The 13,073-nt window shown below is 31.3% G+C and overlaps 1 protein-coding gene across 1 annotated transcript; it reads right to left on the minus strand.

The window, feature by feature from the left end:
* Positions 1 to 4,031: 4,031 nt before the first annotated feature.
* Positions 4,032 to 8,154, minus strand: LOC129980719 (uncharacterized protein MAL13P1.304-like). The gene is made up of 3 exons (XM_056091102.1): positions 8,088 to 8,154; positions 4,248 to 6,411; positions 4,032 to 4,080 (listed from the first exon to the last, which is right to left on the minus strand). The coding sequence occupies exons 1-3, from the start codon at positions 8,152 to 8,154 to the stop codon at positions 4,032 to 4,034; spliced, it is 2,280 nt and encodes a 759-aa protein (XP_055947077.1).
* Between the last annotated feature and the right edge of the window lie 4,919 nt (positions 8,155 to 13,073).

Genomic DNA, 13,073 nt, shown 5'->3' on the forward strand with positions numbered 1-13,073 from the left:
GTTTTAATGATATCGATTTCATGTCATAATATATACACTTTTAATTTGTACCCAAATAATTTGTTGCAGAATGATTCAGTTCAAGTCCTATTTTTTAACCGTATCAAATAATCTGATTTTTTTTAAATGCATTCCATATTAATCGTTTAATAACCTAAAAAATCGCAAATCTTGGCGAGCAAGCTGGTCGCCAAAGGCGGTAGGGAGTATAATCTGGCTGGAACAAAAAAAAATCCAAATTAATTTAATTTGTTTTGAAACTAAATATCAAAATTTAAAAATATTAGAAAAAAAGTTTAAAAATACACATTTTTATTAATGTACTAAAAGATATAATTTCTTTATTTGTATCAACTCTTACTTTTTAATTTTTAATTGACATAAATAACTTAAAATCTTTTTTCAAAATAATAATTATTATTATTAATAATAATAATAATAATTTTATAATAGTAAAATTACTTTTTTTAAAATTCACCAGCAGATGGCGCCACAAATACGGAATCAAATTTCAATTAACTTAATAATTTGACAAATAATTCAATTCAGAAAATATTAAAAACATGTGTAATAAGAAATACACAAACGCATAAAATTTCAAAATGCGAGAATATCAGGAAGTGACTGAAAGATCGGTTACGAAATTTCGTCATTACAAACACGAGACAAACGAAGCTGAATAAAGATATTTTTATATGATTATTGAACGAAGAATATAAATTTGTCGTCCGCTATTTCTACTTATGAAAGCATTGTAACCATGATTTCAATTACTTTTGTGACCAGTTTCAAATTTTTAAAAATAATTTCTTCATTTCTACTGCTAAACTTCCGTGATTGAGGGTACTTAGTCTTTTTAATTTTAAACTAAAATTTTGATGGTTTTAGTAATGGTTAAAAATGAAAAACACCTACTTGTAAGTTCTATTTGTTCCTTTTAAAGTTTTTAAAAGACTTACATTTTTCTTTTCAAATTCGAAATATCGTAAACTGCCTTTTTACTTCCTCGTACGTCATCGCCCTGAATCCAAAAAATGAATTTTTTGAATGATGTCTGTCTGGATAACCTTAAAAACACTTTGAGATAAAATTTGGTTTGTAGTTTTTAAATCAAATTTGTAGACTTCTCTCAAATTTTCAATGAAATCCGTTTATAGACAGTCTTGCTGGCTAGCTGGCTGAGTACAAATGAACATGATAACAATAAAATGTAAAAAGCTAGTTTGATAAAGTTTGGGATATGGAATTAGCATCGAAAATATAGATTCATATCAACTTTTTACCAAATCCGTTAAGAAGTTAATCAGCTACCGAACTGTACTTTCCCATTCATATAATTCAAAAAACGAAGCATAAATAAAATTATCACATACCAAATTTCATTTACTTAGGTCTACTAACTCTATTTTATTTACGTCTACTACCTACACTAATTGCCATTCATGAAATTAAGACAAGAATATATGCACTCTTTCAAAGTTTCACATTAGATATGCTGAAAAAAAAAATTCTGACGAATTATCATACCGCCTCGATATTATCATCCGCGTTTTTGGAGATGCTCATTTATAATTGTGCTGGATTTAACCCTTTCACTAATGACCCGGCCCACCTGGCTTACAAATTTTATACTGGAGGACCAATTTCTGTTTCAAGCGAGGATTGCAGGATGTAAAGCGAAGACATCCTTGGTAATTACGCTTTTTCATCCTACACCCCTCGAAAAAAGCAGCTTACCAGGATAGAATTTACACGGCCGGTTTGGCCGGCTCAGTAGTGAAAGGGTTAAACTTGATATATTTATTTTTTACTTCAGATGAACAATAAGATTGGGCTTTATTCTGCTTTCGTTTAACAGTCCAGCAAATCCGGGATATTCATTTATAACTAAGCTGAACAGTGCTGCCATGCGCTGGACTCTGAAAATAAAAATTCTGAATATTCATTGCATTTGGGACTTTGTCGATTTGTGTGTGAATGATTTGGAACCACAGGACAAAGACATCATTGTTTAGAGAGACAAAAGTGTACGTTTTATAATGGGTTGCTAAAATTATTTAAGAAAATTGGTGAGCTCTCCCACAAATCCATAAAATAGCTCCAAAGCAAAGTTTCATTAATAGATATTGGCTGGAAAATATTAATTCGCTTTCCTTATAACCGTGACCTTGTTACTTTCCTTGTTTTGTGAAAGTATAACAATCGTCAAAAAATGTGAACTCGAGATTTTGAAGAAATTTCTCTGTTTTATACCACCCTGTGTACAAAAAACACATTTTTTGAAAATGTCCTTCTGTCTGTCTGTGACAAATATAACTCAAAAATGCTTTGAACTAGAAGGATAAAATTTGGAATATTCCAAATTTATACGTAGATTTCTATCAAATGTTGTGTAAAATCCACTCAGAGGAAGTCTGTCTGTCTGTCCGCTTTTTTGAACATAATTTAACACGATAACTACAAAACGAAGAGCTATATAAAAATTGATACATAGAATTAATATCTATAGCTTAGACATTTATCAAATTTTAAGCCGAACCCACGAGGGGTTGACCATATGTCGGTCTGCACTTTCAGAAACATGTATATACGGTAACTCAAAAATGCAACTTGAATATATACGCAACGACTTGGTATCTGATTTTTGATTCAAGTGTAATTTTGTGTCCCATATTTGTTTCAGGCGATTCGAAAAAAACGCGCCTAAAATATAAAATCAATTTTCGTATACTATTAACTACATACGAAGACTATATCGCATAATAAATCGCCAAGGATTACACTACAGATGCAATAAAAATACCGAATTCGCGCAAGAGGTTAGTATTTCGTAACTATTGCACGCCATTGCTATGCGAGACTTTCTTTGGGATAACACCTTTATTAGAGTGAGTGCGAGAAAGTTTTGGGAAGAACACTCCGGATGTTTTTTTTTCCCCTCTGGTTTTTATCTCTGCAATTCAAGGCTTCCTATTCGGATCAAAAGTTTCAAGATGATAATACTATTAACAAGCTGTTACCATCACTGCTTATATCATTCTTCAATGTAAAAATGCAAAATATGATACTTCGTTAAGACAAAAGTTTTTATACCGATAGCAATTAAGTTAAAATGCAATCAAAGGTTAGTACCTCGATGTGCTCTTCTTCCTTATATTTTGTATTCTATAAGCCAATGAAATTTACTATAATCTAGAAATATAGACAAGAGCTACAAATCTTGCTTTGATTTGATGTAAAAGAACTCTATTGCATAACGACAATTTATATAAAATAAACAAAATTCGAATTTTTTTTTATTTGTTGAGATAATGAGCACTTGCTTACAAAAAACATTAATGATTAAAATTTTTCAATTAAATAAAAACATTTTCTTAAAAAATGTTTCGATTTCACTTTTTCAGATGTCGAATCTCTTTCGTTTTACGAACTAAGAATTAAAGCTTTTTTGATATTCTCTCAGTTTTTTAGAAAAATACCACATCCTAATGCTGCCAAGAAGACTTCTTTGAGAAAAATAACTTCCAAGCCCGTACTTGCATTCACAATGTTTCAACACTGGCGTCGCCAGATCTTCAGTTTCAGTGTCTATCTTGTCCGATTCTAATTGCTTCTGATACCGTCTTATCATACGAGTAGTGAAATAAGACCTTAACCAACTTTTACCAGTTACTGACACATGCCAGTTATCGTCGGAACTTTTAGACCTCATCTTCAACGCTGCTTCTTTATAAACTTGTCTGGATTTCAGAATGTTCATTTGAAGTTTCGATGTGGCCTGATGAAAATCATGGACAACAAGCTTGGTCCTGCCCTCAGCATCGACCTCAGCTTCTACAGCCATTGTCTCAATGTCTACTTTAGCCAATTTTTGATAAGAAATTTCTTTTCTACCTCCAAATGACCTTTTCGGATCGAGGAGGGTGAAAAACCCGCCCATTCTTGGATCCTCCAGTTTGTCTTCCGGTCGCAACTTCCTCCTAAATCGTTTTCTTCGTCCATCCTTCATGCGGAACTGAAGTGACATTTCCTTAGGAACATCTCCAGTAGATTTTGCAAACTTCTTTTCTAAAGCTAATTCTGGAAAAATTTGAACTGGTTGATGCAGTATTGGTGCAGAGATAAAAAAGGAAGATGAGTCTGTATGTATCGGGTCTCTCTTCTCTGAATCTGAACAAATGTCTTGACCATTGTATTTCATGCCCTCATCTGTTTCAAAATCATGCTGTTTTTCATCATGATTATACCCTCCATGTTTATCTTTTGCTTTATTGTCATCAGGTATTTTATAAAATAAATTTTTGAGCTTTTCCCTTTTTTTCTCAATGGGATATCGTCGAGGATCCAGAAGAGAAAACGATTCTTTTCCCTTGTGTTCAGTTTCTCGATCTGACGACTCTTCAGATTCCCTTGATTTCCTTGATTTTGGTCTTTGAGGGAGATCGCCTGTAGATTTGAAAGCTTTTTCTCTATCTGTAGAAGGCTCTTGTGTAGATATCTGAATAATGCCTGGAGAAGAACGGAAAAATGGATCGTCCCTTTCATCCGTTTGGCAAATCTTTTCAAGTCTTGATAAAAAGGCTCTAGCTAAATCTTTTTTATGTGCATTTTGATTTGATTGTAAGGAAATTGCGGAATCCGACTGTGACCTTGAAATGTTACCGTTATTGTGCCTTTCTTTCGGGCCATTGATATCATCCCATAATTTTTTATTTTGTTCGACAGAATGATTTGATGATTTCTTATTTGACCTCGATGCGTTTGAAGTTTTGCTGTCTTGCTCTTGCTTTCTTGTAGTTTTCTTGTCGGAATTACAATCATCACAGTAATTTTCATTTTGATGACAAATTTCTTGTTGAAATAGAGAACAAGCGTATTCATTCTTGCTTTGATTATTTCTTTGGGGCTCAAAGGGATGATTTGGATCCTTGTCAAGATCATGGTTTAGATCAGATTTTCCACGAACTTCACAATCTTTTGGCTCTTTATTTGATTCATACTGCCAGGCTTTATTTTTTTCTTCAAGGTGCCTTTCATTATCTAAATGTTTTTTCTCTAATGCTTCGTTAATATAATTTTGATCAATTCGAAATGACGCATTTTCAGGTTTATTCATAAAATTCTTCCAGGATTCTAAGATATTTTCAAAATCGTTAAATCCTATATTATTTTGTTTAGGTATGGACAACCCATCGATAATCTCCCCAAATTGTAAATAATTACAATTCTTAATAGTTACGGAATATAATAGACGCCTAGCTGCTTTTATAACGTCACAAACATACTCAAACATTGCTGATGTTAAAACAGAACTATTTATATCCGTAAGCTCTGCGAAATCAGTTTGAGACGATGTTGTACAAAAAGTTTTATGCCTTATCTTTTGCTTATCCGCCTCATTTTCACACTCTTCATTCAGAACTGCAGGAAAAGAATCTGGAATTTTTAACGGATGAGAAATAAAATGAGAATTATCTTTTTGGTCTTTTGAATTCTGCGTTTTTATTTCCAAATCATTAAACAGTTTATTCATTATTTCAAGACAATTGGGTAAAAGTTTCGAGAATTCTACAATCTGATTCAAAACCTCATCTCTGCTGGAGAACTGTGCATCTATAAAAGTTTTTGCTTTGTCTGAAGTCTTAATCGTCTGTAATTTCATTTTATTTTTATATTGCTCCGATGGATGAATGTTCCGTTTATCTAACTCATCTTCTTCTTGCTCTTTACGATGTATTTTCTTTTTTCTTTTCTGCTGATGAACTTTAGGATGATTTGGAGGAACTGGATGAAAATATTTCTGAACTAGGTCTTGATAGTTATTTGTGTTGTTTGCTTTGTCAAAGTTACCGTTGTCATTATTATTTGAAAGTTTCAAATTTTCCTTTCTATCTCTGTTGTTATCCATCATTTTTTCTAGATTAAAATCTTTTAAAAACTTCTCTAGATCTATAATAACTTTTTGCTTCTTTTGCATCTTAGAATCATTATCCATGGATCCATTGTAATTTTCTTGTTTTCCATTCTCATATATCCTCTCAGCTTTTTCTCTCTCTCTTCTTAGAAACTTTTGGTATTCCAAAAAGGCCTTTGTATGTTCATCAGGGTCATTATCCTGGTATGTAAATCGATTAGGTCCTCCATTTCTTTGAAATGCATCAGGTTTTTTCAGTAAATTTCTTTCGTGTTTTTGTTGGTTAATGGGATTGTTCAAATGATGTATCACTTGCATTTCTTTATTGAGTAAATGTTCCATGTTTTCCTCAAATGAAGAATCCGGTGAGGAAAGTTCGGGATGTAATATTAAAACACTGTCGTAGCTGAAGTCTGGTAAAAACTGTCTTTTCCCTGGATCGTTTGGTACATCACGTTGGAAAGTAATTATTTTTTTATCGTTCTTCTTTGTTTTACCTAAATTAGAAATTAAATTTTAAGTCTTAAGATATGCAATACAAACTTTAAAATAAATTTAATAAAAACAACGTTATACGAATATTAGAAAATGGAATCTTTTTATTTTAGTTATTTCTTATTTTATAATATTCAATTTATAATTCATTATTATTCTTATTATCATTTTTTTTTCTGAAATTCATTACCAAGTGCGGACATTTATATAGTATCAAAATATAATTCGATTAAATGATAATTAAATTCTGAAAATGTCTAAAAAAACATTTAGAATACACAAATGTACAAAAAGTCGAAACTCTAGCTTATTAGAAAGTGAATTAAACATAGATTACAAAATTCCATTTTAGTAAACATGAAACAAATGAAATAAAAACACTTATAAAATATAAAAATTTAAATATTTTGCGTTATTGTGAAGTCAATTCGTCAGTTGAGAGAAGAACTAGCAGAATATAAAAACATGAAACAACAGAAAAAAAGGAAAAAGGTACACAAAAAAAAAACAGGAACTAAAATTCCCAAAATGAATGGCAAAGTGACAAATGTTTAACTTTTGAAGTTATATAAAGTGCTGTGTTGAAATTTGTTCCCAGAAATTGTTGCCAAAGTGATACCCCAAACAATCAAGGGAAATAATTCCACTAGCAACTTTTTCAGTAATCTTTTTGTTGTTATTGTTATTGAATTATACACCTGCCATACGAATTTCAAAAAAACTGAAAATAAAAAAAGGATTTTTTAATTAAAAACTTATTTGAATTTGAATCTAATTTCATTTTTATAAGATTATTTTGTATAATAATAACATTTTAGCCCTATTCTTAAACAAATTTCAAAAGGATTTACTTTTAACAGCTAGTTAATGAACAAATTTATGAATTTATTATTTTAGTAAAAATCTTCTGCTCTGACGCTTTTTGAAAGTGTTTATTTTCATTTCACATTCTTTATTTGAATGGAATTCTTAGATCATTTATACTCCGCAGGATTTTTTTTTATCTCTTCATATTTCGGTATATCATTTATTGTTAAAAATAAAAATATATATAAAAAACAAATAAAAAATTAAGAATGAGAGGTTGTTGGGAATAGCGCCACTAGCAGCTAAGTTATTGATGCTAGATATTTATTTTTTCTTCTTATCTCTTCAGAATCCTTACTTTTCTTTTAGGGAAACTAAGTTCTCATTCCCAAATTTTTTTAATTAAAAATTCTTGCCTGGTGCTTACTTCGGGAGGAACGTGCTTGAGAAGCTACCAGCTTTCAGTTTCTAAAACAAACAAAACATATCTCAACCCTTTAATCGCCATTCCCGTGCCTCATACGGTCATAGATGTTTCGCTACCAGATTTCTAAGCTGAAATTTAATCACTGAAAAACATTATTGTTACGAAATTTCCGGGGTTCTTTTGGATAGTGGAAGTTATATGGTGTGAAGAACGCTCAATCACCAGGCGGCAGTAGAAAATAAAACAACGACGTTTATTTAAACGAAGACACACAGGACAACAACTATATACAGCACAGAAGACGATTATCTTCAGCCGAGACGTGCAGCATACAACAAACTCTACTGCAGACAGTGGAACACAGCTTAGTTCAGCACTAGCTTCACTCCGTCGCTGCTCCGCTTATCTCCGGAAGGCCACTTCTTTACTGTCGTTTCCGATTACTCTGCCCTAGCAGAGATGATGGTAAGTTGACCGGAGCACCCGCCTTGCGTAGCAAGGCTATCTCCATGATCCTGGTGATGAAGGCCTGGCGTTATGATATGCCCTTGACTTTGGTAGTAGATTGTGAGCTGTAGCAGGGAGCTGGTCGGGTAGTCGTTTGCATGGGTCTCTCTGCCCTAGCAGCTGCAGCCGCTTCCTTTTATAGGTCTCAGGAGGCGGAGCTAGACGCCTCTCAACCAATCAGGAACGTTCGAGGCGTATCTCCGTTCCTACTGGACGAATCGGGAAAATTCTCGATGTTTCGGGTATAATATATTTTGGCGCCAAAGTTGCCAAATTCGTCGCCAAGTCGCCAAATAGTCTCCAAGTTTGTCGCCAAGCTCCGGGACCCTACGACGCGACACCGGACTCCGTACAATACCGATGACTGTAAAACATTCTTTCCGATGGTGGAACTAACTATGCTGGGAAGCAGCATTACAGATTCGTAACATTATAATTCGATACTAGTACATAAACATCCTCAAGTACTCAATGGATTATTAATTGAATCAGTAAGACAATACATTCCTAATGCAGAAGGTATCATCTTATTAGATAATTAAAAAACATTTCAAATTTTAAATTGTTTAAATTCTAGTCGATACTTACATGGCCACATAAGGCAACGCGAACTATTATAATTCTCCATTATAAAGACCGGCGCAGTCAGATAGAGAAAATTCTTACTTTTAGAATTCAAAGGTTTAAATAGCAGACTTTGAAAGGTATAATAATTCCAAGTAAAAAAATTAAAAATATTTAAATTATCTTGTAAAATTGGAGATTGTTTAATTTTTAATTGCGATTGTTTCGCTTCACTGTTTATCTTAGCATTTTGGATTGACAACTAGATATAATTTAGCATATGAAGGGACACACTGAAGTAAATTTTAAATCAAAACTGCTATAGACCAATTTCATGCTTCAGTCTTCATTCAACATTATTCAGTCCTTCAGGTTCAAGACTTCACGATTATTAGCCGTAGTCAGTTGACGAAAGTAGCGTCAAAGTTATTCATCATTTCATATCAACTGAAGATTATATGCTTTAATTTACTTCAATTTCTCTCATTACCCTATAAAAATTTACCTTACATGACTATTTTCTGTGAAACTGGGTTAATTAGTCTACTAAATCCTAAATATCCATGCATAAATGGATGCTTGAAAATTCAAAAATACATGTATAAAAATTCGTGCGAAATTCCAACAAAAAACAGGTTGGTATACTTATTAAAACTCCTTAAGAAACTATGTTTCAAACATTACAAAAAAAATTTGCAATTTCCCAATCTTGTAGAACTAGGAAAAAACATGTATATTTCCAATGAAAACACTTCATTAATATTCGGGAAAATTAGAATACAGTGAAAAAATATGGTGAAATAGAAAATAAAAATACAAATACCAGGTCTCTCTTTAAGCTTGTTTTCGAAATATTGAGCTGAGAATTCATAAATATCGAGTACTCCTTTAGGACTGGCTTCCAGAAGCTTTGTCAAGTATGACATATACAAGTCAACAAAATCGGGTAAAAAAAGTTTGTTCCCCTCAGTCATTTTCAAATCCTGTGTAGAAAAGAAAGAAAGAAAGAATAATTTGGTTAAAATTAAGTGAAGAACATAATACGGTTCCATCACCAATTTCGGATAATTATCGCTGATTATTTATACGGTCGCCACTCTTTATAACTTATCCGTGATAATCGTAATATTGACAAATTAAAAATTTTTAATGCGTTCGCAAAATAAGTGACTGACATATTCAATCATACTCTACCAAGTATATTATCTTAAATACTTCATTTTTAAGTACTTTTCAGTTAGCTGGGATTAAGTAAGTAGTCGCCAAATAATATAGACCTGAGCCAAAAAAAAACAAAAAAGTGTTAACGTTAAGTTGTATGAAAGTTGCTGCAGAGTTTGGTAACGCTCTTTTGGCGCAGATCTAAATTATTTGGCGACTTTTCACTTGATCCCGGCTAACTGAAAAGTACAATTTTTATTTATAATAGCACAAAAAATAGCCTTTGGAATAACTTATATAAAAGTTATTGTATAGTCCCAGAAAAGATTATAATTCTAATTAATAGATTATCACTACTATTTTACTTATTAGTGTTAATTTTACATTCATCGAATCTAAATTTTTGTAAAAAGATTAATGTTCAGTTTCAAGCCAAGCACGTTAAAATCTCGCCAACCTCTAAAATTTTGCCAAAATTCCTTTATTTTGGATAGCTACAAAATACGGTAAAAACAGTTTTCAGGACTGAAATAAAAATTTCCAAAATATTGCGCTTCATTCAGCGAAAAATACATACAAAAAATTCGGTAAAAGTTTACAATTGGGTGCCCCTTGATGTTTTGACGATTTTTTGAGGCCAAGATCGGTAACCCAACAGTAACGTCAATGAAAACAAAACATTATGGAAACCAGAAGTAGTGCTTCATCGCTGAAATTTGTCGCCAGTCAAAAGGGCACCCAAATCTACACTAGAACCAAACACTTGTGGAAACAAATATCAATTTTAAATTAAGTAGAAATTTTAATGTTTGAATTTTTTAAAAACTAAAAATACAACACTTTACTGCTCTATACTATTATTTAATATTTTCAAATAAAGTTTTAATGGTTAAAAAAAACGCACTTATTTCTCAAATCTATATTACGATTATTAAAATTCTTTATAATCAAAACAGAAAAAACTCTTAAAGTTTATAAATTGCGCCTACTAAATTGGTTAGTTGCCAGCTGCTATTTTAAATGAGATATTATTGCATTTTTTCCCCTTAAAAAAATTATTTATGTTGTAAACATCCTGTTACCAGTGAGGCCTAAATGCTGATGCTTTTTCAGTGTCAGATTTAAAGGAAGTGAAAACCCAACAAAATGCATTGACGCTTTTATCCTGTTTTGTATCATAATATGGAATTCGAAAATGATGTCAATTCACTGGATAGTGAAACAAAAGAAATTGTATGGTCATCTGACATTTACATCTTACACTGTGATATGATGTTATGTCCTTTTTCCTCCCGCAAGAATTTCCACGGATTTCAAATCCCGATTTGAATTTATGTCCCTACCTTAGCATGAATCTAATTATCACAAAGATATTCCTTCGATGTTATTCAACTTTCTGAATGTTATACAATAGCATGAATATTGCAGATAAAGAAGAATTGATATCTACACTTATAATAAAGCTGAATGTGTGTGTGTGTGTGTGTGTGTGTGTGTGTGTGTGTGTGTGTGTGTGTGTGTGTGTGTGTGTGTGTGTGTGTGTGTGTGCGTATGTGCGTGCGTGCGTGCGTGCATGCGTGCGTGTTGGCGCTCTACAGGCCAGACCATTACCAAATTTGGCACACATGTATACTTTGTTTGGAGGTCGAAAATGTTCACCTTGTAGCAATTTTTTGAATTGTGAATTAAAATTTTAATAAATTAAAAATTAAGCAAAATTTTGGCGTTTCTTAGTTATAACTTCCGAAAATATTACAAGATTAATTTTTATATCACATTAAAGTTCAAAAAATAATCCTATTACTGATACTCATGTTTTAACCTATAAGTTAAGTTTCAATTTTAATTTATTTTTTTTAAATAAATTAACCATAATTTTCAACAATTTATTTCGCACAAAATAAAATTTAAGCTGCACGAACACGTTACGCATCAGTGGGGGAAAAAATTAGCTTTTATCAGCGTGCTGCCATTCATTTATAAAAACTCAAATTAAAAAAATAAGTTATCTGTTAGTGCAAATTAAACACATAAAAATGTAATTTTGAACACGCGTCTTTCAGAAATGAAATAAACAAGAAACATGATATTTTCTAAATAGTATATGCAAAGAACAGTTTTCTATGTTCCTTTACAATATTTATATTACTGATTCGATAAAACAGTTTTATTTAAGGAAAATATGTTTTAATCTATATCAGTTATGAACTCTACTCAGGGTCCAACAGCTAATTTGTAACCTTTAGTAACAGACATATATCTATTAACAAATGGCATAAATGAAATAAATAATTATATTTTATCTAATTTGAGTCAATAAATACTGATGAATTACGAATTTTAAATTTTTACATATATCCTGTACCTTGTGAATCATATTTAACAAAATATTCTTAAGACGCTAACATATCGACCGTCTCAAAAAAAATCAATCATCTGCCAGAGTTTCTCAAGAGTGATTGGCCTAAGATTATCAAAATGTTGAGTTTTCTAAAATTGTAATATTTACGACTTAACCCTTTCTAGGGCCATGGGAAGTATGCTTCCCACCAAATTTATCAATCTTTGTATGAAATTATGTAGGTTGGCAGTTCTAACAAATTGTTTTAGAAAGACAGAAACTTAGATGCTTCAGTTCTTTATTTTACACAAAATGATGTGTCTTGATTTGTTACTTAATTATTAATTAACCAAATTAATTAATCAGTTTAATTCTTTAATCAAATTAATTAATTAATCAATCAAATTAAATTTATCTAATAAGCTAAATGTATCCCTTTTCTTATTCTAATTTCAAGTCTAAAAATATTCAAACATAATATGACTAGAAAAAAAATGGCCCTTTAAAGGTCAGATTTGATCTCAGAAGATATAAAGGTTTATTTTATTAGTTAAAAACTGGTATGTCGAGAATATTTTGCAGAATACGATTCCTCAAGGCCAAAGGAATGTCTAAAATTTAAATTAGTTTTTTAAAAAATATTTATAAATTGAAAAAAATAAAGCATTAATATTGAAATTATTTAAATATTTTTGATAACAAAGTTGAAAACTGAATTTAATGATTAACCCCAGAAATTTTTGTCCCGCTTTACAGAGAACTTATTTATTTCTTACTTAATACTAAACTATTTATAATAATAATAATAAATAGTTTAAAATAAATTTACGCTATTTTTCATTGACACAAACACAAGA

Source organism: Argiope bruennichi, chromosome 8 (assembly GCF_947563725.1).
Source record: "Argiope bruennichi chromosome 8, qqArgBrue1.1, whole genome shotgun sequence".
Lineage (NCBI taxonomy): Eukaryota > Metazoa > Arthropoda > Arachnida > Araneae > Araneidae > Argiope > Argiope bruennichi.